Here is a 26629-nt window from a genome sequence, read left to right as displayed (position 1 = left end):
GTTTGCATGCTGTTTGCTAGATTTTTTTTTTTATCTTAAAATGTAATTTGATTGATATCTTTTTCATGAGAATGCCCGGCAGCAATTGATTGAGAAACCAACAAATGAGAGCATCACATGCTGTGGCGTTTTTCTCCCCCCAAACAATAAAGTTAGCTGAATATAGTCCAGCTCAGGTTACTGATTGGTCAGGAGACGTACCATTTAATTACAGGGGTTCCACTTCAAAAGCCAGGTGAATTTGGTGCATAAATAAATAGTAATATAATTGATGGTGTTCCCTGAAATGTTTTTAACTCCCCAGAAAGGGGCACTGACCTGCTGTTTTCATATAAAAGGAAACCTTTGTAGTGATTCATTTCTGTGCTAAAGTTGGAATAATAACTAACCTCCAAAGTAGATTTTTCAACAGCGTTTCATGACTCTTGTTCTTTAATGGGATTCTTTTTTCCTCTACCAGATCTGTGTGTCAATGGCCCGACAGCCGGTGGTTCTAGAGATGTTGTTCCGGGCTGCACCAGCCCAGCAGGGCTCAACCAACCTGCTGATCTTTTCCCTGCTTGTGCCATTCATCCACCGAGATGGAGCCATTGGACAGCAGGCGCGAGATGCACTACTGCTGGTTATGGCGGCGTCAGCCAGTCACGAGGCTGTTGCACGATACATCGCTGAGAACTCCTACTTTTGTCCGGTGAGTGAGGAGCTTTTGAGTCACTCTTCAGTCTCTCTTTTTTCAGACAGTTTTACCATAATAATGCTAATTTGGCTTGTGATTGATAGAAGTATGGTCAAAGCCAGTCTCAAATTAAAACCTCTGAGTCTAAAAACCGTATAGTATATGGTGAATATGACCTATTCTTTATTGATGTGATGGTTAAGGACAGATTATAAGAGTTGGATCTTGACTTAGTTTCCCTCACTGCTTCTAAGAAAGAGAGAAGGGTGTGTGTGTGTGTGTGTGTGCGCGCTGGTTGTCTAATTCTGATGCATTAGTGATGGTGTGCGATAATGGAAGGAGAAGGAGATGACTATGCACTCTGACAGACCATTCATCCTTATCTACATCCTATCAACTGTGTCTCAACTCGAGGCTTCCTATTTAAAAAAACAACAAAAAAAAACAGAAACTCACCCAACATCACATGTTTGCAGTTTTTAGGAGAAACTTTATTGTTTAGTGATAAAGAAGACAGCTTAAGAAAACTTGTGTGAAATGCGGTTTCCTTACTGATGCAGTTCTCCCCCAGTGAGTTTAGAAGCGCCCTTTAGTAATAACTGTTTGTTCTTTAAGCAGGAGACCTAAAAGAAAGATGAAAACAAAGGAAGGATATTTTATCATTTTTGAACTGTGATTTCTTTTTTCCTTTTTTTCTGTTTGGAAACACAATCATAACTTGAAGGTGGAAAGTTTATTCCGCTTTGAAGTAAAACCTGTCTGCCTTGTTTTTGTCATTTCTTTTAGCTGCCACTAGATGTAATTAAAGAGCCATGTTATACTTAATGCAGTCTGAGGTGCATATTTAAAGCTATTAGTTTAATTTGCTTAACAGTTCTGTAATGGGAACATGTGTCTGCATACATTTGAATGTATGAACAAGAATTGGTCAGGATCTGGCTTTAACTGAATCTGGTCCCAGAGCAATGTTTAAGCTTTCATACTGCATTATAAGAGCGAGTGTTGCGTGATGTCTGTATACAGCACTGTGGTCAGTAGTCTACCCCTGCCCCCCTCCCTCTCAGGTCTCTATACTCTGGTGCTAACTCAGCTATTTTCTGCTCATCTTCCTTCCAGCAGCTTCAGTCTGACCTAGTTACAGCTGAAAGATCCAGTGGAGGTGGCGTTAATGACCAATTGCTCCTCTCTGCCCGAGTCTCGCTATTTCCTGTCTGTGCATACTCACACATATCATAATCAGCTTTGCTTTGACAGTTTTGGATCTAGTTCAACATTCTTAGACAACAGGAACAATTGTAGTCTTTCTCACTTTGTAAGCAGAGTACAGAGAACATCCCGTCTTTGCTCCCTCTCCCTTGGTGTCCGTGCACAGCTCTTTTTGAGGAAGTTTGCTTAACAAACTGTCTGCATCTGTTTTGTCAGCCTAACGGGTTCAGGTTTCTCCATCCTATATGTGCACGGCAGCAGCAATAAATATTGGCTTTTCATAAAAGTCATCAGCTGTTATTACAGGGAGTGCAGAATTATTAGGCAAGTTGTATTTTTGAGGAATAATTTTATTATTGAACAACAACCATGTTCTCAATGAACCCAAAAAACTCATTAATATCAAAGCTGAATGTTTTTGGAAGTAGTTTTTAGTTTGTTTTTAGTTTGAGCTATTTTAGGGGGATATCTGTGTGTGCAGGTGACTATTACTGTGCATAATTATTAGGCAACTTAACAAAAAACAAATATATACCCATTTCAATGATTTATTTTTACCTATGAAACAAATATAACATCTCCACATTCACAAATATACATTTCTGACATTCAAAAACAAAACAAAAACAAATCAGCGACCAATATAGCCACCTTTCTTTGCAAGGACACTCAGAAGCCTGCCATCCATGGATTCTGTCAGTGTTTTGATCTGTTCACCATCAACATTGCGTGCAGCAGCAACCACAGCCTCCCAGACACTGTTCAGAGAGGTGTACTGTTTTCCCTCCTTGTAAATCTCACATTTGATGATGGACCACAGGTTCTCAATGGGGTTCAGATCAGGTGAACAAGGAGGCCATGTCATTAGTTTTTCTTCTTTTATACCCTTTCTTGCCAGCCACGCTGTGGAGTACTTGGACGCGTGTGATTGAGCATTGTCCTGCATGAAAATCATGTTTTTCTTGAAGGATGCAGACTTCTTCCTGTACCACTGCTTGAAGAAGGTGTCTTCCAGAAACTGGCAGTAGGACTGGGAGTTGAGCTTGACTCCATCCTCAACCCGAAAAGGCCCCACAAGCTCATCTTTGATGATACCAGCCCAAACCAGTACTCCACCTGCACCTTGCTGGCGTCTGAGTCGGACTGGAGCTCTCTGCCTGGTCTGTCTGTGGTTTTTCCACACGCTTCTTGCGACCCTGTTGACTATTTTGAATGAAACGCTTGATTGTTCGATGATCACGCTTCAGAAGCTTTGCAATTTTGAGACTGCTGCATCCCTCTGCAAGATATCTCACTATTTTTGACTTTTCTGAGCCTGTCAAGTCCTTCTTTTGACCCATTTTGCCAAAGGAAAGGAAGTTGCCTAATAATTATGCACACCTGATATACGGTGTTGATGTCATTAGACCACACCCCTTCTCATTACAGGGATGCACATCACCTAATATGCTTAATTGGTAGTAGGCTTTCGAGCCTATACAGCTTGGAGTAAGACAACATGCATGAAGAGGATGGTGTGGACAAAATACTCATTTGCCTAATAATTCTGCACTCCCTGTAAAAGGCTAAGATACATGAGGGGCTTTGAGCTAGACTGTGAATCCACTGTGTCTGCATGTGCTGGGAAGGCACTCGTTTAAACCTTTTTCTGGTAACAGTAGGAGTCAGAGTACGGACCAACATGCTGCAATTATTTGAATTATGATGAAAATATTTAAAAACTGTTCAGTTGAGATTTGCAGCAGACAGTAATAATAGCCGTTAGTCAGCACAGTCTTAATGGAAGGGGTTGGATGGGCTGTGACTTGGTGATATTTGTATGAAAATGCTGCTTATTTTCTCGATCATTAATTTGGTGTAGTTTGTAGCTCTTGTTTGTTACTTCCAAAAGTCAGAACTTTAAAAATAGACTCCTATTTGAGAGGTGCCACCTGCTGACTTCCTAGAGGTGACTCAGTCAGCAACGTCTGTGACCTCTCTGCCTCTCCTCAGGTGTTGGCGACAGGCCTCAGCGCTCTTTATTCCTCTCTGCCGAGGAAGATAGAAGTTCGAGGAGATGACTGGCATGCCCTTCGGCGGGAGGACTGGATGGGCGTGTCGTCGCTCGTGCTCTTCATGAACTCGCTCGAGTTCTGCAACGCCGTGGTGCAGGTCGCCCATCCCCTGGTCCGCTCACAGCTTTTGGATTACCTTCACAACGGCTTCCTTGTACCTGTCATCGGCCCCGCCCTGCATAAGGTAGCAAAGGGGACTGTTTTTGTTAGAAAGGCTGCAGTTTCTTTAACAGCCGAGTCGGGGAGGGGGGGTGAACAAATTCCCTTAATGTTGCTTTTAACTGTGCACACATAACTATTATCATATTGCATATTTTTAGCAGTTTTGAGACACCTTTAATTGTGTGTGTTTGCAGTCATCGGTGGATGAGATGATCGCCAGCACAGCCTACCTTGATCTTTTTCTGCGCAGTATAACGGAAACTTCCCTCCTCAAAACTTTCCTGCGCTTCATCCTGCTGCATCGCCATGACAATGACACCATCCTGGACACGCTGCTCACGCGCATTAGCAGCAATTCAAGGGTCCGTATATAAGTGTGTGTGTGTGTGTGTGCGCGTGCATATTTGTGAAAGAGCCCTGAGGCCCTCATTTGAACTTGACTGAGTGGGTGGTGAGTGGGTTGAAAGCAGAAACTGAGTAGGATACAGAATAAACATGGAAACTGAATCTCTTCATGTCTGCTGCAACAATTGAGGATTGTGTTACCAGTTATTTATAAGTGGTTAAATAAGCCTCAGCAAAATGTTTCAACATTATCTTAAATTCCCTCCAAATGCATAAATATCAGTCTTTTTGGAACAGCAGTGGTGTTAGGAAAAAAAATCTATTAATTCACCTGAAGTATGACGGAAACCATTCGGTTGAAAAAAGGGAAACGATGGTTACCCCAAATAGTAGTTAAAAAGGAATAGTGTTAAAACATCAGCACCGCTGACTAAAATTACTGGTGTTCACTGCTAAGAAAATAGTAAATTTTGCTGTTATAGAATTTTATTGGAGTCTAACCAATATTAGCTACCAACATATGGTATCAAAATGTACATTTCAACCACGTTATGAGTGTTGATGTTGCGTAGTTTGTTTACCAAAGGGACACAAATACCAACTTTTCCAAGTGGAGCAAAAAAGCGTAGAAAGGTAATACAAAAAAACAGAAAACAAACACTATCAACCAATATATCACATTTTTAAATTGCCAAAAATTGGCATTGAGCTTAAAAATCCTATATCGTTTGGGTTCTGAAATTTATTCTGAGGCTTTTTTTGGAGGGGGGGAATTCAAAAAAATATTTTTTATGAATCATCACAGTGTCCTACGTTTGTGTATGTCCTCCTCAGAAAATGGTTGCTTTCAAACCAGTTTCTCTCTGCTTGTTTTGCAGCTCTGCATGGTATCGTTAAGCCTCTTCAGGACTCTCCTGTCCTTGAATTGTGAAGATGTCATGCTACAGCTTGTACTCAGGTTTGTGTGCGCTTCGGAGCATTTTGCCACATCTAGTCTTCACACATCTAGTCATTTAGATTAAGTAAAGGTTATGACGCAAAGTCACCATCTGTCAGCAGTTACCACGAGACGATACAGACAAGGTTATTTTTGCCCATTTTTACAAAAATTTTATGAACTACCAATGGCTGTTTCTCCCATTTCCCATACTACTGTCAGAAGTTGCCAGTGACCCCCCCCCCCCTTAACACATTACCTGCAGGCTGTGATTAGGGCATACTGTCTGTGTTTTAAGGTGGTTTGTCACAGCAAGATAAATATGGCAAATATGGAAATGTAGAATTAAAAATGACAACACAGTTTGTTAAGCTTCCTAAATAGTAACCTATATCCTGTGCATGTGGATTAACTTATCTAAAATTACTGAAGTTGCTTCTGTGTGTTCTCTCGCTCTCAGGTATCTCCTGCCATGTACTCACGTAATGCTGAGTCAGCGTCGTGCTATCAGGGAGACTGACTTATACGGAAAGTCAGCGGACAAGTTCCTGTCATTAATCCCAGAGTGCTGCCGGTTCAACGCAGCTGCCTCCTCTGAGAGAGATGAGGAAAATCCATTTTGGGGCAAAGGTGAGCTACACACTTGTGGAAAGTGAGCAGTTGACACTAATAGTTGTGGATGTAAATGATATGAACTGCACTTGAAATATAATCTTTTACTGAGTGGAATATACTGTACACAATAGTTGTGCAGCTACTCTAGTCACTTACTTTACTTAAGACCTTTAGTTGTAGAGCCGGAGTAAATTTGCATGGAAAACTCTTGGTGTTAGGAATGTTATTGTATGTAAGTTGATTGTTTGCATACAGTGTCTGTATTAATTGGGATAGCAGATCCTGGCTCTACTCACGGTTTTCCTGTTTGCCCGTATATTGTCATCCTGCAGTACTGAATAGTCCCAGCACAGAGTCTCCCGCCCCACCCAGACCCAGCACTCCATCCCGCCTGTCCTTCTTCATGAGACAGCAGAGCAGTGGAGGTGGATCAGGAGGTGGAGGTGCTCCTACCTCCTCTAGCATGGATCCACTGCAGTCCAGTTCTTCGAGCTCCCACCAGATGTCTCCTGACAGCCCGATGCACCATCAGCAGACCCACACAGATTGTCTGGACTGGGATTCAGGTTATCTGGAGTATCTTAAGGACGCTCGGAGGAGCATTGAGTTTTGCTCTTGGGCTTGTCGTGACTGGTCGGCACCATATGATGGCGAAAACCCATCCCCAAACACAGCCCCGCCACCCCCACTTCCCCCTACCTCCAATGTCCCAATGACTATGTTCCCTGAGCACTTCTCTTTCCAGCAGGGAGGAAGTCATAACTCTTCTCCCGGTCAGCAAAGGGCGGCCATTGTGGCAGCAGCGCGGTCTGAATGGAGTAGCTCTGAGCGGGACAGCGGAGAGTGGGATGTTACGATTGGCAAAAACAGCTGCATCAGCCTAACGCCTCGCTCCAAGAAACGCAGCCTTCAGAGAGAGGAGCTGCCTCCCAAGCCTGTACCTCCTCTCGTACCTTCTTCGTCTTCAGCAACCGCTTTATCCACTTCTCATCCCATCTCCTCCCCAGCTCCTCACATCCCCTCATCTGCCATCACTGTTAGCTACCAGGCTATGTACAATGGAACAATGGTGCAGGGAGACGGGTGCTCAGACAGTCGTGATAGAGGACTGGAGGTGAAGAAAGTGAAGAGGGACTTGGATGATCAGCAGTATTTGGATGAAAACGCCAACCAAAATGGTTCCCTTGTTAACTGCCCCTCGCAAAGCTGCACTGCTCTCCCAAAGTCTATTTTTAGCAACAGTGACATCAGTGATGCACAATCTCTTTGTCCTAGCAAGATTTTTACTCAGACCTCCATTAACCAGTCAGCATCTGATACCAAACTGCTGTCAAGTGAAACCTTAAACCCACATGATGCATCCTCAGATCTTCCAGAAGCCAGTCAGCAGTCTGTAGAGAGTCTTATTGAGGAGCTGCTGGAGCAGGCGCCGGGAGACCCACAGCTGCCTGGCGATGCCAACGGTCAGGGCATTAGCATTGAGGCGTTCACACAGGAGCTGAGAGAACTGGAGGACCGGGTGAAAGAGCGCTGCAAAGCAGCCTGTCAGCTGGAGGAAATCGCCAGAGAGAGTCTGTCCACTGAGTGCCAGGAAGAAGAACAGCAGCTGTCATCAGCACTGGAGGGGAAGCTGACAGGTGACGTGAAGGCAGACGGGTCTGCAGTGGGCATCTGTAGTCCTGCCAGACCACTGAACCAACCTGTCTCCCAGCCATACACAGGTGAGACTCACGGATTTCTTTCATTGTTGCATCAGTTTGTGGATACGTCTATTGCTGTCATCATATTTTCATGCTCACAGTGCTGTATCAAATAAGTGGTTGGATGTGTAACAGGAATTGTATCACTGAGCTCTTGCTTTTGATAATTGCTAACAGCACAGCTGTTGAAGTTATGTGGTTGATGGTGTAATTACCACCTTTTTAATCAGCAACATTTCTATCTGCTGTATCAATTCCTCAAACTTAGGAACTCTTCTTGACTATATTTAAAGGATGGTGAAAGGATTTGTAACCATATAATCACAAGCAGTTAAAACCCACTTCTGAGAAGCAGTTACTCTTTCCCTGCTGACAAGAGTTGAGCATTCTATCTTTCTATTCAATGATCCACCGCTCTTCCTCCGTGCAGGTCCATTCATGACAGTTCTGTTTGCCAAGCTGGAGAACATGCTCCAAAACTCGTTATACGTCAACATCCTGCTCACTGGCATTGTGGCCCAGCTGGCCTGCTATCCTCAGCCCCTCCTACGCTCCTTCCTGCTCAACACCAACATGGTCTTCCAGCCCAGTGTCAAGTCACTAATCCAGGTACGCTGCACTATGCAGAAGTTGTTTATAATGGTTTTTGGTGCCCTCTTTCCCCTTGTTCTGAAAATAGTAGAGAAAGTGAATAGTTTCTTTGTCTTTGAAAGGATTGCAGTTTTTGGGTGTCTGCCTTTAGGCATAGTTGTCCACTTCCAGCCCACCTTACTTCTGTGCACGCTCTGGTTCCAAAAGCATCAGGCCCACAGTGATATTTGCATCCAGTTTCTTTCCACATTCATTTTCTTTATTTTCAGATACTTGAATTCACTGCTGCAGTGGACATAAAAAAATACAATAAATGAATAAATATAACTGCAGTTTCAGTCGAGTGATCCATCCACACCCAGCGAGCACATTCACAGAAAGTTCAACAGTTTCAGTTTTAGTGACTTCGTGGATTTTTCTCAAACTTCACACTCAGTGTCGCTTTTATTGAAGGCAATAGACTCTGTTCCTTTTATAAAACTGAAATTGTTAAGTTCATGTGAATTTTAGTCTTGAGGGGATGACAAGCCTGAGAGAGGGGTTAACAACATCAAGCAAAGGTGATCAAAAAGTTTAAAAGTTTGTTTCCACAACTCTCCTCAGGTTTTAGGTTCTGTGAAGAACCGCATCGAGGCATTTGCCGCATCTCACGAGGACTTTCCTGCCATGCTGAGGAAAGCCCAGCAGTACTTGGTGGCCCGAAGCAAAGTGGACTGGAGCGACTCGCCGGCAGCAGTTCCTACTTTGCGCCGCTCTGATTCCCTTGGTGAGTATAGAAATAGGAAGAGCTACATTTACACATACAGGCGTGGCTTTGATGACTTTGGTCATAAATTTAGTGAGAAGTGTTGATCACAGATAATTTACCAAAAACCAATTAACAAAGACACTACGAAATTCCAATAAAAGTACATTTGAATTGGAAAAATTTAGGATAAATTTAAAAAAAAGACAAAACTGTTAGAAAGCAGAAGAAGCAATTTATTGGTGCCGTAACATCTTACCCTTAGTACTTTGTAAAAAAACAAACATACCTAACAGATTTGCTTCAGGTTTAGAGGTTTTTGAGGGTTTTTGGTTTTTTGTTGTGCAGTGATTTGTTACCAAACTCCACATTAAAGGAGATAATCAGAACTATAGGCCCACTTGGTGACTTCTTTTCTATCTTTGAAAACGCCGGGAAATCACAGAGATTTCAGAGTAGTCTCGCGTCACAGTTTTATTTCCCTGTTGTGAAACCGTGCCCTTCCCTTCCAGTGAAGAGTCGAAAGCCATCTCTCGGAGACCTGATTCTTCGTCACACAAACAGTCCAACACGGGCTCGGCACGCCGCTCAGCTCGCCCTCGCACACGTACGGGATGGCGGCCAATCACTGCACAGCGCTCTGTTCCGGGGCAGCGGAGGTACGTCTGGCCTTGAGAAGCAAGCTGAAGCGCTGCGAGTAAAGAACGCCGTCTACTGCGCCGTTATCTTCTGCGAGTTCCTCAAGGAGCTGGCTGCCCTCACGCAGGAGCACGCCGTCTCTTTGCCCTTCCCTCACAGCCAGGAAGCAGAGGAGTAGAAGGTAAACTCAGACTCCTCAAACTTAGCTTCACGTCTGTTGATTTAGGCTGTACACAAAGAAGAAATTGATATAGGATTCTCCCATCAGGACACACGTGAGACTTTTCTGTCACTGAAATGGATCGTCTGCAACAAAGCAGACAAAAGAGGAAAACTGGGATTTTTTATTACTAAAATTATTATAGGATACCTATAGGACTGGAATCATTTTCCTCATCTGTACACTTATGATATTGTGCATATCGTGTATTATATTCACATCCTGTACACAGAAAATCTCGGTAAATACTTGAGATTCGGGAGCTTGTATATACACATACCATTTCATGGTATAATACGACACAGTAAAGCCACAGATTAAAGAAGTAGGTGCACATATTGGTGCTAGTCAATACTTGTTATCTTTTGTTTTGAAAGGGTGCTTTCAGGCTGGCACAAAGGTTTCCTCTTCAACAACAACAGAAAAAAACACCAAAAATAGTTTGGCAGGAAAAGATTGAAAGCATGTGTGAGTCAGCCACTTACAAAGTAATCCCATCAGTTTGGTCATCTCCGTGCAGCTGGCTCATGTTTGCTTTCATCAGAGCTTTTGTCAAGGACGGACTAAGAGAAAAAGTTCACTTTAAAAAACAGAAGCGTTCCCAAAAAACATGGGAGCTTTTTTAGGTTTATTTTAAAAAGGCTGCACTAAATGCTAGTCATCACTGAATGAGATGAAAACTGGAAAAACCTCCGTGTGGGAGAGCGCCACTTTGTCTCCTGTGAATCAGCACGACTACCATAATTGTACTGAGAAACTTGGGTAATTATTGCCTTTTTCTTTTAACGTTTTAAACATTTGTCTTCTGAATTTGCACCATTTTATAGACATATCAGCAACATGTGGGAGCAGATGTGTCTGCCATTGTGTATGAGAGTTTATTTGAATGAATCACTCCTTTCCAAAAAGGTGACGCCAACTGTTCAGGCCATTAGCTAACCATTCACTGTTCGCCATTTTAAAAAAATAAAAATAAAAAAATTAAGCGGAGGAATCACGAAGATGGCACTCTTGTATACGGAAGAGGATCAGGGCCACTGGGGAAAAAAGTGGGCACTTTTTTTTTTTTTTCCTTCTTATTTTCCAGAATTTTCAGACTTTTTCATTAGAATTACTTTTTTCCCATAATTCTGACTTTAATCTCAGAATTCTGAGAAAAAAGTCAGAATCCCGAGATTAAAGTCAAATAAATTTTTTTTCTCAGAATTCTGGAAAAGAAGAAAAAAAAAGACGTGCCCACTTTTTTTTACCCCAGTGACCCTAATCCTCTTCCTTGTACGTGTCGGGTCCTTTGTGTGTCATTTAGTGCTTTTGAAAGACCCGAAATTCTGCGAGATTTTTACATTTTTTTTTAGTTCCACCTGTGCGTTGGCATTATTTCCCTTATTTTGAATTTGATGAACCAGAATCTCATGAGGCGTTCATGACTTTTCTTGAAAAAGATTTTGTTTTCTTGGTGAGACAGGCCAAACCGAACACACAGGACATCTGGGAAAATAATATGCTGCTACTTTTTTTTTTTTAAACACTAACACCCATTTTAATGGTGAAATAGCTACTCTATCTTTTTATTTCATTGGGTACCAAGTATAAATGTGCACGTGGAGGTGCTGATGCAAGTTGTGATCAGCTTTTCTTTAATTTATTGTGTTTTGAGGTTGAATGAAGTTGCAGCCACACAGTGTTAAAAGCTTTTGCCAAGACTTGATATTCACTGTTTTCCTTTGTAATGTGTTGCTAATTTGTTTTTGGGGTTTTTTTTGTTTTGTTTTGTTTTTTTATAAAATGGTAAGTAGTCATTTTACAGCTCTGTAATATCTGTAGCAGTTTTCTGTAATGTTGCCAGAAACTGTAAAAACTGTAAAAATGTGCATTATTCTTAGGAGTGCTTTGTTAAATCATCTACCTGTGACCCAGCTTTCCAAGTAACATATTTGCACATACTAGCCATTCTCTCTCAACTCTTAGCAGTAGAGAAACTGCCTGCCACCCTGCAAAACGTCTAACATTTCTTTCCAATTACACCACTTTCACCTTCTGCAACAAGCTGAGACGTCCTCAGCTCGTCGAAGCCATAGCCGTGTTCGTCGTGCTCGTACGTGTGGGATTTCGTCCCGGCTGTGAGTCACTTTTCTACAGAATTTCTTAGATGCATTTCGTAATGACCCATAGTTTGTTTCTGGTTTTTTATTAATAGGTAAATAGTTTCTGCATGTCAGATAAGGCGAGGTTTTATGATAAACTAACAGTTAAGTAGTGTTTGGTTTGTGCAATAGTACTGAGCTTAAATTAGCTTCCATGCAGTAGGGTTTAGTGGTTAGTGAGTCGTGCACCTGCAGAGCTCGGCAATGACAGCGAGGTTTCACGCTGAATGTTTGCTCTGGGTAGAGAAATCTCTCTTGTACTTTACACACTGCCATCCGTCCATCCGCGTATCACCCAGTCTGCTGTACATGTGTGATCTGAAGAGCGAGGGAGAGGAAACAAAAAACCGAGAACAGAGGGCCTCATTCCTCATCAGGTTCCATGTCTTTTACACTCAAGATTGTGTTTTCTAACAAAACTATTTTTTACAAACAGCTCTGATAAAGATTGATGGTACTTGCTCTGTTTCTTAATGTCACTTCCAGTCACAGTTAGTCATTTGTGTTCATGGTACACCAAAGACAATCGCTGATACCTGAAACTCACAATGTCTGTTTAAGCAATCGTAGACAGTTTGATGGTGCACGGTCTGAACACTGTAATGAACCTTATCCACGAATCGCGCTTCTTTAGTCAACGTTTCAAGCCCACAAAACGGTGCCAGTTAGAGTTTTTGTTTTTTAATGATTTTAAATTTTTAAGGCTCAGCCTAATTAACGAAAAGGGAGCTTCTCAGTAAGAACATTAATAAATTTGTCTAATTAGGGATTGCAGTCTGTACTCAAGGTTAATCTTTTAATTTTATTTGATCTTTTTTAGTTCATTTGTAAGTATACAAAAACCAATGTGATGAAGTTTGTAATGTGGCGTTTTTATAAGGGGATTATTTCCTACCAGGGCCTTTGACGTCTTCCTTGAAAGACTGTAAGCAGAAGTTAATTTAGAACAGTGATTATATGAAAAAACACACGTTGCACACAGATAAATGAAAGGGAGTCTGGCAAATATAATCAAGGCTTCATGGTGACTGTGATGGATTTAGCTTTATGGAAGTTGCTTTTCATACTCTGCTGGTTTTTAAAGAAAAAAAAATATATATATACATGAGCACTCCAATCGTTCACATAACAGGGGTCATGGATGGGGGCACAGGCCTTTTTTTTTTTCTCTTATTCTTTTTGATTTTGGGAAATTGATTTTGACGCTTTCTGCTTTCAGCAGCTACCACGGCTGGATGCACAACATGTTTTTGTTCCTCTAGTGGCCACGGAGTAATCATGCTGTAACAAATCTGAAAAAAAAAGTTCCTGCTTAATTTGTTTAGCACAATGAACGATGGCCTTCCAAAACGTGTGAGCTCTTTATGAACGAGCATCTCAGCCAGTGTGAGCTGCAGCGTCTCAGCTCTGCTCAGACTCCAAACCTGCTTCCTTGGCCTGCTATTGTTGTTTTCAGACTCTGTTAACTGACAAATAAAAAAAGGAGTTGTTGTAAACCCAAAGCTAAGCTCCGTAAGATTATGTTTGGCAGTTTTTGTTTGTTTTTACTTTCTTTTTTTCTGCTGTGTTTTAAACATTTTCTTGAACACTAAAATTGATCTGACAATTAAGTAAAAAATAACTTTTAAAATAAATTTCACTAAAATTGTTCTTTGAAAATTTTCCTGTGTTTTTGCTTAATTTTGAGCGTGTAATGTCTTTTGGGGTTTTTTTTTTTTTTTGTGAACACAAACAGCAATCCAAAATGTTGAACTGCCACTCCTGTTTTTACATTGCGAGCTGCAGCGCCACCTGGAGAAAGTGGAGGGGTGGGACAGTAAACATCTCAAGGACTCATTTGCCGCTTCAAAATGTCCAATCTGTGCCATGTTTGATATTGATATCTTTTGTTATGATCTTGTTTCTTTCAAAGGCTTTGACCTTTCACCTCTGACATTTTCCACTCTGTGATCTATGCAAAACATGCTCTGGTGTCTCTGGGTTGAAGCTGAGAGATGGTATGGATTGATTTTGATGTGTAAATACTGTTTATATATATATATATAAACAAAAAAACAACGATAAGCAAGTGGGAGACGTATGTGAAATGATTAACGCAACAGGATGAAAATCATCTGAAAATCATGTCATGATGAATGTTGTCAGAAATATTTTTCTATATTTTGAAATCATTAGAGAAAAAGAAGACACAACTTGCAAAGTGGGAAAAGCTGTCAGAAGAACACTACAAAGGGAATGTTTTTATTAATTTATAAATTTTTTTTGCCTAGCAATACAACACTTGTCCTGGTGTCTTTTCTTTGGGTTTCTTTGAACGTCTTGGAAAAGGGACTCCACCACAGGAGATTTTCAGTTTAAAAATATCCTCGTTTTCTCATACTCCTGTTGAATCATATAAGATGTTGGCTCGTGCTCCAGAAGAGGCAGCACCCAGTACTTGTGAGCACCAGCTCATCTTTCTGCTTGAGTAAGGAGTTCAAAAACTATAAACATACAAAGTAACATCACTTCCTGTCCTTTTAAAATCCATCCGTACTTGTGGAAACATGCAGATGAATTCATGGGCATACTGTGCCTGAGACAGACAACCCCTTAAAATAAAAATTGTGTGAGATGAGACATTCATGTCATAAAAGTAGAATGAAATATCAGATGCCTTGGTATGGCACTCTACTCTGCAAAAGTCTCAAGCCACCCCTCTTTTCTTTATCTTTTGTAAGGGAAATGGGGGCAACGATTTATTGAAACGTACATATAGTAGATGAGGAAAAACCCATTTGTACAATTCTTTTTCTTTCTTTTTTCTTAGATATGTTTTTCTGCACTGGCAGTGTGTTTGGGATCAAGCTGAAAATGATGCTATTTGGAAAGCTGTTAACATTGGATCAAAATCAGTACTGTTCTGTGTTTATAATTCATCTATTCTGACAAGATCTCCAACACCACTGGCTCAGATGGAGCCCCAAACCAATGACCGAGCCTCCAGTGTGTTTTAGACAGCTGTAGAAACTCACTGTCTGCCGACCTCCTGACCTCCTCTGTACATATTGATGACGATTTAAACGAAAGATTTGACATTGAGATTCATCGCTCCACCAAACCCGATGAATGCTTAGTAAGTGGATCAACTGAAGGGCCAGATGTAGCTCTTAGGTCCTATGTTAGGTTTTTACCTTTTTTTTTTTTTTTTTTTTTTAATGTGCCCCCCCCCCCCCCCCAAATTTACTGTTCATCTGCAGATAGTTTCCAGGCTTGACACTTCTTCTTTTGACCCCCACATGCTCTGTTTTCTTACATTTTTTTTTTAAGGACACACTGCACACTATGGCAAGATTTCCCAATTTTTTATCTAGTAGGTCTTTGGAAAGGACCATGTTGATTCAAAATACTAATTAATGGCTGTCAAACTGTGTTTCTGGCATTTTTATTTTTTTTATTTTTTGTAAAAATGGGAACAAATGATGTTTTGTGACAAGCTGCCAGGAAAAAATTGCCTAAAGATACAATTTAAAATTGGTTCATTGTCTGTTATGAGAAGACACAGCAGTGGTTCATCCCTTGAGTTAAGCGTGAATTAATCATAGGTCAGTGACTTTATAATAAAAAAAAAAAAAACAAACACAAAGAAAAAAAATGCGCTCCTCTAAAAATTGTCAGGTACGATAATGGTGTGAACATAAAAACTGCAACAAACGCTGACTTCTTTGGAAGCACAATATAAAGAACTGAAGGGTGACTCAAGACTTTTGCACAGTATTGTAATTTGGTGAAAGGAGGAGGCAGCTACCAGAAGCCCCCTGCAGCTTAACAAAAAATGTGATGGAAACTTTTGTTTTTCAGGCTGACTCAGACTAATTATTTGCCTAAAATGGCCATTTTACTCACTGCATTTCCTGTTCATCTGTGTGAATGTTTTTAGAACATTGGTTCTAATTGTCCTTTTTTTGCTCATCCAATGTTCCTGTGGTGTTTCAACCAGTAACACCAACAGTCATTTTTTCATGAGGAAAAACTACACAAGTTAAAAATTAGCTAAAGTAAGTAACTATTTGGCATTTCCTTAAAATTCTGTCGGGATACATTGAGACCGAGCCACCTAATGACTAGCAGGCATTTTCACACTGCACAAATACTGTTTATTTTTTAACTATATGTTTTAAGATTGGATATCTCTGTGTCAAAGTCATACCTGCACTGCTGGTAGTGTTTAGAGCTCTGTTAGTTGAGTTATTATAAATGATTTGCGATAGACTTCTAACAAGTTCTAACAATAATGTTTTTATTACACAATTATAAAATATGGGATAGAAATGAAGAAAAGCATTCTGTGTTCCTGCTTTAATCTAAGGATTTTTGCTTTCTCTCTTTGTAAAATTTAGATATATTGGATTTGCCCTTCTGGTCAGACAAAATGAGCATTCTGCAGTCGTCACTATATAAATGTACCACGCAGCCCTAACTTTGAAGAATTTATATCTGAATTTCTTGAATAACTAAAGTAAAAATGTGAATTTCAGGAATGTGAGTTGAATTTGAATTAACTTGAATGACTGTATATAACACTGTTATCTCACAGTAAGGTGGTTCCTGGTTTGAACCTCCTGGTCATGTTCTTCCTGTGCCCATGTGGACAACTCTGGGTAATCGGGCTTCCTCCCACAGTCCAAAGACATGACTGTCGGGTTAACTGGTGTGTATGTAGAGATGTGTTTCACTGTGTTGTCCCTGTGCTAGGTTAGCCTTCTTCCACTGGTCAGAAAAGACATTTGGAGACATTACAGCACAGTGTTTGAACTTGATTGATCAACTAATAATAATATTTGTCCCCAATCACCACAGAGAATATAAATGGCTCATGTTTCGGGGGGTGGGGACTCACTGACCCTAGAAATCAATGTTTCATGTAGATAGTTAAGTAAATCTCTAGCATTAATGATAGCTTTAAAACTTCCATGGGTTTTCATCATAAAAGCTACATGACATAAATATGTGGTGGTCCCTGAAGCAACGTACTGTATGGTTTGAGTTAATAGATTTACTCTGACTCGCTGCATTTTCTAAAACACACATCTTCGGTTCAAGTAAAGTATAAAGTACACAGTTTGAACACCAAGACGAATGTCAAATGTGGATCCACACAATTTGAAGTCTGCACAAAGAGGGAACTGGAGTTGGCTTGGCTGTGTCCTAGCAACAGCAAACAAGAGGGAAAATGGCACAGAGGGAGGGCTGGAGGCTGATTGTATGAGGAGTACAGGGATGTAGTAGAGAAGAGTGGAGCAGTGGAGCAGAGCCGGTACCTGACTACAGGTAAGACGTGGTTGCAGGGTTTGATGTTTTGTTTTTTCTTCCCCTACAAATGTATTTCATGTACCTATTTTCTAGTACAATTGCAATGTTTTGTTAGTTTATTTTATTTGAAAGTGTGGGTGTTAATTTTCATTATTTATTTACTTTTTTGACATATCATGAATCCTTTGATTACATGTAAAGTTCAGTTTTTAATTTTGTTTTTATGTTTTTGTTATTTTAATAATACTACAAGGTTTCCTATTGACTTTTCCTTACATGGCCTGACATTCAAAACATGAGCAACTGGACTCCCTCATCTATAATTTACTTTGGTAATGTGAGCACAACCTTTGGCGACTTGTGCCAGTCCTACCAGAGATGGGACTACCACAGTTCCTCCTGTCACTTATCCCCAACATAGATAATGTTACTGGCAATGATGGTGGAAACATTCATTGCTTGTTTTTGAAGGACTATGTCCAGGTAAAAGTTTGGGTTCAGTGATTCGTTTTGCTGCTAACAATGTTTTGAAGTATTAAAGTAACAAATTGTAAGTGCTGTGGATTTCATTATTTTTAATTGTTAATATTAAAAAATGTAAACTGCAGACAGCAGACTTGTTACTTAAATACTTAATTCGTACAGCTGATACAAATGCCACAGGCTAATACAAAAAGTAAAATAAATGCAGTCAGCAATAAATATATTTCTCTCGACTGTTTTTTGTGGATCTGTGTTGGTTGAATACCCCAAATCCTTTTCTCTACATACCCAAACAAAAGCAGAACCATAGAGCTTGCTTTACTTATGATTTGTGTACAACTTTTGGGAGCTCGGCTTCAGTTTAGGTAAAAGGAAGTTATAGGACGTTAGATTGCCCATAACTAGTAAAGACGAGCTTCATTCACTTCTATGACCTTTGCTATGGTAATTAATTTTTCCCACCAATGTTAAACTACTACCTGTCCCCAAATGAAGCATTTGGTTACTAGAGTAACTGTAGTTCTCTGGAAATATTACCCGGTACTCAATCGCTCTCACCAAGAGGCACTTCCCATAGTGAGATATGGAGTGAGGTTTGAAATAAAACTGCACGTAACTCACATTAAGTAGGGTATTACGGTGCTCGTATCAAGCTAAAGCTAGTTTCCTAGCTGTAGCTAAAAATACTTTGTATTTATTTTGTACTGAATAGAATTTAGGTGACTTCTGAAGTATTATCATAATTGAACATTTGACATATTGTGGGTAATGCAATAAACTACTTTAAATTATTGTCCTTATTTTCAATAATATACATGATCTCACTGAACAGAACATGCAGTATAGCACAGTAATTTACTTTTACTGTAACATTAAATAGGCCTAAAAACAACAGTCACTGTCTATTTTATGCTTCATAAGCTTAAAGTCAAAAGTACACTTCAAAATATTTTGAGGAGAAAGTTTGAAGTAGAATATCTTGTTGAAGCTACTTGTTGAATTGTGACTGTTGTTAAGTATCTCAAGTTGTTTCCACATCTGATAGAAAGGTGGGATATAAATTTCTTTATGTTTACCCTGCATAAGTGCTTCTGTTGATTTTGTGATGGCTCCCCGTGGTTATCACAATACAGCACACAGAGGATCGACATCTTTCACTGCTGCTTCTCTACATCGCTTTGTACAGCTCATGAATAAAATATCAAAGCAGGATCATTTCGCAGGGACTGGGGAGTTGAGAAGTACTGTTGTGTTGACACACTGGCTGTCTCCTTACCTCCCACTCTCGCCCTCACTCTGGATGCTTCTGGCTGTCTGCTGCTATTTGAAATGCTAATAGATTTCTCGACACTGAACTCAAAACTTTTCTTCCTTGCCTTAGCTAGTTCTTTCTACCCACAGCCTCAGCTCTCTTATGGCCTCTCTTCATATCTGTATCACCTTTCCATAAGCAGCTGTTTACTCAGAAGCACTTCACAAGCAAGCATGCACGGAGCGAAAGTCACCTCTGCCAGACTAAATTGGTGTGTGACTGATTCATGATTTCTGTCTGTCATACACTTACGCATTACGGAAATCATGCCTAATGACAGATAATTTCATGGGAGTGAGGTGTTTTGTAACTGGATGCCATTATCCCAATTTTAGTGCAGATGGATGACTGAATATGCTGCATGTTGCTGCTCCAATACAACAAAACTCGTTAAAACACAAGAGTTTCAAATCTCATTTGAAATTATACTTAGTATGTACAAAAACTTATGACTCACTCCTAAAGTCATGCTGAAGTAAATCGGTTGGTTTTGATAAATGCTTCGGAAATGTATGCACCAGAACTTTACAGTGGTGTTGTGCCCCGAGTGAAGTTTAGATTTAGATATATTCATAATCTTCAGGATCCTGAATCAATAAGCTTGAATTCAAAAATTGTCTAAGAAGGAATAAATGGTTCTGCTCTTTCTTGTGAAGTAACAATTAAATTTCAGTTACAGAATTATTTTAGTGACAGTATCTAAGATTCATTTTGATTTAGTATTTCCAAAAAATTGTTACTTTAATAATCCTAAACAGCAGGAATAAAAATTCTGTAAATACCCCTACTGGTCACAGCAGATGGTTTCCCCTCCCTGAGCCTGGTTCTGCCGGATGTTTCCTGGTAAAAGGGAGTTTTTCCTTTCCACTGTTGCCAATTGGTTGTCTGACTGCTGGTGTTTTCTCTTATTATTGTTGGGTCTTTACCTTACAATATAAAGTGCCTTGAGGTGATTGTTGTTGTGATTTAATGCTATGTAAATAAATTGAATACATTGAAATATCACTGCTCCTTATTATCTAAATAGAATTTCTCAGTTTTTCATGCTGATCTTTTTTTTTTTTTCTGTATTTATCTCTCCGTCATTCTGAAGGAACTAAATACTGGAGAAGTACAAATCCATCAATCCATAATGTTGGGAACATCTTTGGGCAGCACTCCCACCTCTCCTATCCCAGGCCACTGTCCAAGCCCTGATTGCCAGTCAGATGGTCCTTCCTCTGTTGTTCTCCTGCATCAGTACCCTCCATGCTGGGTAACCCAGGCACAGTGTGACCTTGCCCAGGCAGAGGCAGAGCTGCGCAGGCTGCAGGAGCATCATGAAACTGAGACTGAATCTGTAAAGCGTGGTGTAGAGCGAGCTATCCTGGGAGCACGCAGAGAAGAGCAGCGCCTACTGGAGAGGGTGGAGCAGGACCATCGGGACACTCAGCAGCGTCTAGACCAGATCCAGCGGGAGAACGTGGCAGCAGCCCGGGTCAGCCAGTCCCTGTTGGACCAGCGGCTTTGTAAACTGGCAGAACTGAAAAAGCAGATTCAGGAATTGGGTCAATCAGTTGTAAAGGACAGTGGGCCAAGCCAGAACCCACTGCTGAAGGAGATTTCAGAGTTCCTACAACCTTGGGAAATCTCAGTTTCTCTAAAGAAAGTGAACTTCAAACCCAGCTCACAACCGAATGCTGTCAACTTTGGAGATATTCGTGTTCAAGAACAAAGCCTTTGCCTGCATGCTGGAGGTTGTGGGCCACAAGGACAGCCATGTGCTCTTCATTCACAAGAGATGCTCTGTGAAGACACAAACTATCAAGGTTCTGGAAAAGAGAAGAGCACCCAAGGACAGGGATTTATTTCACCAACCGGCAGGGTTGTTAGAAAGATCAGCCTTTCTAACCGGGGTGACCTAGAATCAGAGGAGGAAAAAAAGCACTCTTCTGCAAAGATATGTCACTGCGAACAGGCTGACTGGGAATCATCTCAGGAAGATGAGGTAGAATCAGTTTCCTTCCAGCCACAAGGTGAGGACGTATTTTTGGCTGTACCTACAGTTCTTAAAAAATTGGACATGGAAGACGAGGACAAGATGTACCAGATAAACAAGAATGGGAAACCTTACTCACCAAGAAATAAGAGGAAATGGCTAACTGTGGCCTCCAGCAAGAAGCCAAACCTTTTACCTGAACAAAAACAGCAGCATATAAAGCTTAGTCAGTGCTTAAGTTTAGACGGTCAAAATGGAGATAAGGGAAGAGTAGGTCAAGATTCCAATTATAGACTTTTAAGATACTGCAACACTTCCCTAACATCTCAAAGAGAACCTTCAGCCAGCCAAAGCTGCCTAGACCTCACATCCAGGGGTCGACCCCCCTCTTGCCTCAGCCAGTCTTCTGATGAACACTCTCTAGGGACGCTCGGTGACTCTGGCCGAGCACCATCCCCAACAGACAGCCTTGATTCTAGCTATACTTTCATTGTTAGCCCATCTCATGACTACAGTATGAACAGAGGCTCTTTGAATTACAGTTGCCGCTTATCAAAGTCTGCAGTGGACTTGACTCACAAGACGCGCCCATTGATTACTAGTGGGCCAATTGAGCAAGGAGTGTGGGGGATTAGGGGCAGCAACTTCAAGACGAGCTTCACCTCAACCTCGCCGACTCTCAGAAGGAAATTGAAAGCCTCTGACATGGGGCATACTTTCTTGTCGCCTTCCTATAGAGGTCAAAATATTTTATACCAGCCACAGAAACAGGCCACAGCTGCTGGATCAAAACAACCTCCTGTGGCTAGGTCTTTATCCCTGTCTGTTATAGATGGTTCCTGTACAACAGAACTTGAGGCAAAAAAGTGGGGCAGAGGACAAAGAAGGCAGCAAGCACTGGTGGAGTTAGAGGAGGAGTGTGACTTGTCTTCCACAGAATTTAAACCCAAAGGTGTCCATCTCATTGGACAATTTGGAAAGCAAGGTTCAGGTCGAGCTGATCTTACCCTGCCAAGTGGTATCCATGCCACACCACAGGGTCAGCTCTTTATAGTGGACTGTGGAAATGCACGAATTCAGGTAGGTGTTATACAACTCAAACATGTACAGAAAATTGTTTTCAGTGTGGGAAATGAAACTGTCAATGAGGTTATAATTGAATTTCAACTTTGAAACAGGTGACTGACGCTCGTGGAAATGTCCTCCAACAAGTGACCTCTCCAACTGCTGGTGGCTCTGACAGACGGTGTAGGAACTACTTTGACATTGCGGTCAATGCTAAGGGTCTGATTGCAGTAAGCTGTGCAGCAGAAAGAGCTCTTCTTGTGTTCAGCAGGCACGGCCGACTGCTCCAGACCTTTGGAGGGTCTGGGTTCGGCTCTACAAAAGATGAACTGGAAGCTCCCAGGGGTGTGACTGTAACCAGGCTCGATGAATTCCTGGTAGCTGATATCCGAAAAGGTACCCTCATTGCCCTAAAGCTTGACCCTAAGACAGGCTCCCGTCTTGAACGCACAGTGGTAACTGGATTCCACCGACCCTACTTAGTGGCAGCTTGCTTAAGCTCAGGCATGGTGGCTGTATCCGAGAGGGGCAATGAAACTGGTCGTGTACCTTGCGTCAAAGTTCTGGAGCCAGGCTGGAACACAGTTAGAGTTTTGGGTGTATGTGCAGGAATGGGACCTGTCCTGACCTGTCCCTGGGGTATCTCTATAGATATAGATGGTAATGTTTTGGTAGCAGATTGGGGGGAGCAGCACAGAATCCTTTTATACCCAGCACAGGGAGTAGGTTGGCCCATAATAAACCAGGGTTTGAGTAGTCCACGTGGCCTATCCTTGCTACCTGATGGCCAACTTGCAGTGTCAGATAGCATGCATCATTGCATCAAGATATACCAGTACAAAGCATCCCAGGACTAGGAAAAGTGTGCTGATATTAAGAAAAAAAAAACCCTAAAGTACAGCACTGTAAGCTTCTGATAAATGATGCATTAGTATTCTGCCCAGCTGCACCTATAAGAGTCACATGTCTGCCTGGATTTGTAGGCCAAAGGCTACATCCATGATAAAAGCAAGGACTATGAAGCTAAGCTACAAAGAGAAAGGAAAGAAAAGCTGGTGTTGCACTAGGCAGTGAGTGTTCCTCATGTCATTTTTAGCTTGTTGCTGTTTAGCTGCTTTGAAGTGTTCAGGGTCAAGTAGAATTGCTGTTTGTTTGTTTGCTGTCTGTTGTTTGTAGATTAGAGTTTAGTCACAGTCTGCACAATGTCTGTGTTGATCTGTGTGCTGCTCAGTTTTCTACCAAAGCTGCTAACCCGCAGGCATGAGCACAGGCTAGTATTTACTCATGCATAAATTTAATAAAGCTATCCAATCCTGCACAAATACGAATGGACTCGCATTCATTAACATAATATTATTGCAATTTTTAAAAAGTAGAGAATTTGTACTTTCTCCAATGTGGCATTTTTATTTTCAAGTGATACAAAGAGCAGGGTGTCTGTGTTTCAAATACATCTCGTCACAATTGGATTCGGTGATTCCTGCAAATTCTACAATTTTTCATGCTGTCACTGATTTTTACTGACAACGAGTTAAGCTCTGTGGCTCTTTTTCAGTCCACCCACTCCCTTCTTGCACAGCAGCATCTGTCAGCAGTGGAACCCGACTGTCAGCCAAGTTTTCTTTTGTGAGATGTGGCTGTTTGTAGCAGATGTTTCATTCGGCAGACGATTGTCCGTTTGGGATAGGGTGAAAGCGTGAAATTATTAAGAACATTTGCATTTGCTTTTTAGAGCTGAGAGATTTTCTTTTGCAGCACCCTGTGGACATATGTATGACATATAAAGGTTAGGCATAACATTATGACTTCGGACTTGTTTGTCCAGCACATCACACAGATGGGAAGTTTGGATTGAGATCTGGGGAATTTAGAGGCCAAGTCAACACCTTAAACCAACTGTTGTGCTTCTTAAACAGTTCCTGAAACATTTTGGGGGGTTACATAGTCTGCAACATTGACACATACCACCCACCTAAGCAAAGTAACATCCACATGGATGGGAGCACCCAAGGTTTCCCAGCAGAACATTGCCCAAAGCATCACACTGCTTCTGTCAGCTCACCTTCTTCCCATAGCACCTGCTGGTGCCAGGAGTTCCCCTGATAAGTGACACACAGGCATCCGGTCATCCACGTGATGTAAAAGAAAACATGATTCATCAGATCAGGCCACCATCTTCCATTGCTCTGTGTTCAAATTCTGCTCACATGCCCATTGTGTTATTTTCAGTAGTGGACATGGATCAGCGTGGCCATCCTGACTGGTCTGCGGCTATGCACTCCCACACACAACAAATTGCAATGCTCTGTGAATTCTGACACCTTTCTATCAGAACCAGAATTCACGTTTTCGGCAATTTGAGCTACAGTAACTTGTCTTTGGGTTCAGACCACATGGGCCAGCGTTCCCTCCTCACACGTGACCCTTTCACTGATTCACCATTTCCTTTCCTGGACCATTTTTGACATATACTTACCACTGCAGACCAGGAACACCCCAAAGATCTGCAGTTTTGGAGATGCTCTGACTCAGTTGTCTAGCCATCACAGTTTGGCCCTGGTCAATCGAAGACCCATATCGATTGGAACTGATAGCTTTAACCTAAATATTGTCCAAAGGCTGAGCTTGCTGTATAGATGTATCTGCAAAGGAGGCAATCTTCTGCCATTTAGAACCTTACAAGTTAAAGGAAAGAAAAATGGGTGGAGAAATAGTGTGAATCATTGCACCAAAACTTAAAAATTCTAAACTAAGTTCTGTAAAAATTGTGTCTCAAACAGCATTTATTTAAAAATGTCAAACAAAAGCCGCTTAGCTTTAAGATTTAAGTTTGATTTTTTTTCTACCCCCTGATGGCAGCAATATGACATTCTGCTGGTTTTAACACGACTGGGATGTATATACATCCTTAATTCAACACTAAGGCTAATACCATTTTCACCATCACTGTTCTTATTTCAGTGCATGTTTACATCATTTTTACATTTGTTCTTAATAATTGTTAATAAATCAACACTCATTTTATTGTTGAGTTGCTGCTTTTACTGAAGTTACCTGGAATTTTTTTCTTCCTCTTGAACATGTCTAAAATGTTCCAAGCCTTTCTGTCATGATACAGTCACTAGGGAACAGAGAGGTTGGAGAACATGGCATGACCAAATTACTGCAACTCTGTGCACTAGACCTGCAATCTGCCTTTGAAGTGGTTTCTTTGAAGACGGGGACCAGAGTTGCCATCTTCACAATGACTTTGTTGTGCTGATAAAATGGCAATAAGCCTGAGTCAGCCTGCTCAGTCCTATTGCCTCAGAGTTTGTGATTGAATGGGCCTATGAACTAAATAAGTAAAAGTGCTGTTTGTTGCTGTCTACATGCATAACTAGTTCGATTCAGACTCCAGCTAGAGGCTCCACAAATACTGATGTACTTGCTGCCTTATGGCAAAATAACATAGATGCTCAGGAACCTTGAGAGCATCTTGAGACACGTGCAGACGAGTTGCATGGATCAGCACAGACGGCCTGAGATTGATGGTAATATGTTGTCTGCTTTAATCAACTAGACTGCTATATTTGGAAAACTTGGTCAACTTGTATGCTCTTTGCAAGTCAGACCGGTGCAGTCACCATGTGATTGAAAGCAGTTGCCCAGAGGTTGAGAGTTTTGAACACTAAACCTCTGAGCAACCAGAACTTGGAGGAAGCAATGGACAGAAAATAATTTCACTGCAATCACTGATTTTCTTTCTTTCTTTTTTTTTTCCTTTCCTCTCTAGTTTTGATGATTTTCCATGTTAATGATAATAAAATGTAAGAAGGAAAAGTTGTGTGATCTTCATTGGGCTTCAGTCGTCTATTGAGTCCTGCTAATATCTTGTATTACCTTAAGGTTGTCTACAATATTAAAAGTTGACATAAACACAGTGTTTGGTTCACAACAGCGTAAACTAGATCTTCCACACCATGAATAAATATGGGGTTTGTGTCTTTTTGTGAATGTAAAAACCAATATAGACTGTGGATTTTTACACGAAGAGCTCAGTAAAATTCAGCTGTAAACCCACTACAATTATGATTTTATTTGTGGTGAAAATTAATAGAATGAACTTGCACACAGAAAGAAGTGAAGGAGGACCCTCTCGCGTCTAACGCCCACTTATTTGTATCCGTTGCCAAGTGAAGAATAACATGAGGGCTCTGTTTGCATTTTAAGTCAATTTCCTGCACATCTGAGATGCTCATGCCAACCTCTCCACAGATCAAACTCCCCCTCACTCCTCCCCAGCTGTTTATCAGTACTCGTCTCTCAATGCGGGCTTCACATCTCGAAAATGTCGTGATTGCTTTGCAGAGAATGACACATGCTCTCTGCACACATTCTGGACATTTCATACGGAGTGAAAATCACTTTCAGGGTCTGTTAGACAGCCAGCGGTGCAGTGTGGTCATCGTGTCATACAAGGGGA

At 41.2% G+C, this 26629-nt stretch overlaps 2 protein-coding genes across 2 annotated transcripts in view; both read left to right on the top strand.

The window, feature by feature from the left end:
- Window positions 1-14312, top strand: part of fhip1b (FHF complex subunit HOOK interacting protein 1B) — a 28530-nt gene extending 14218 nt beyond the window's left edge. Inside the window, exons 4-12 of the mRNA XM_084954851.1 lie at window positions 461-691; window positions 3875-4120; window positions 4293-4460; window positions 5322-5401; window positions 5841-6010; window positions 6328-7716; window positions 8126-8304; window positions 8890-9052; window positions 9544-14312. Coding sequence (XP_084810977.1) covers window positions 461-691; window positions 3875-4120; window positions 4293-4460; window positions 5322-5401; window positions 5841-6010; window positions 6328-7716; window positions 8126-8304; window positions 8890-9052; window positions 9544-9848 — 2931 coding nt within the window. The 3' untranslated portion in view covers window positions 9849-14312. The remainder of the gene's footprint in view (window positions 1-460; window positions 692-3874; window positions 4121-4292; window positions 4461-5321; window positions 5402-5840; window positions 6011-6327; window positions 7717-8125; window positions 8305-8889; window positions 9053-9543) is intronic.
- A 5921-nt stretch (window positions 14313-20233) lies between these two features.
- On the top strand, window positions 20234-25948 carry LOC146371215 (uncharacterized). The gene is made up of 2 exons (XM_084908846.1): window positions 20234-22179; window positions 22278-25948. The coding sequence occupies exons 1-2, from the start codon at window positions 20254-20256 to the stop codon at window positions 23019-23021; spliced, it is 2670 nt and encodes an 889-aa protein (XP_084764972.1). The 5' UTR covers window positions 20234-20253; the 3' UTR covers window positions 23022-25948.
- Window positions 25949-26629: the final 681 nt, after the last annotated feature.

Source organism: Perissodus microlepis, chromosome 16 (genome assembly GCF_051167445.1).
Source record: "Perissodus microlepis isolate ML-2025 ecotype Zambia chromosome 16, ASM5116744v1, whole genome shotgun sequence".
Taxonomy (NCBI): domain Eukaryota; kingdom Metazoa; phylum Chordata; class Actinopteri; order Cichliformes; family Cichlidae; genus Perissodus; species Perissodus microlepis.
Note: the sequence above shows the minus strand (reverse complement) of the source record. Positions and strands in the feature narration are given on the sequence as shown.

Excerpts from the sequence above, each read along its gene's own strand:
- LOC146371215 (XM_084908846.1), top strand. The coding sequence starts at position 20,254 with ATGTTGGGAACATCTTTGGGCAGCACTCCCACCTCTCCTATCCCAGGC. Across the intron at positions 22,180-22,277 it reads GTGGAAATGCACGAATTCAG|GTGACTGACGCTCGTGGAAA; the intron begins GTAGGTGTTATA and ends ACTTTGAAACAG.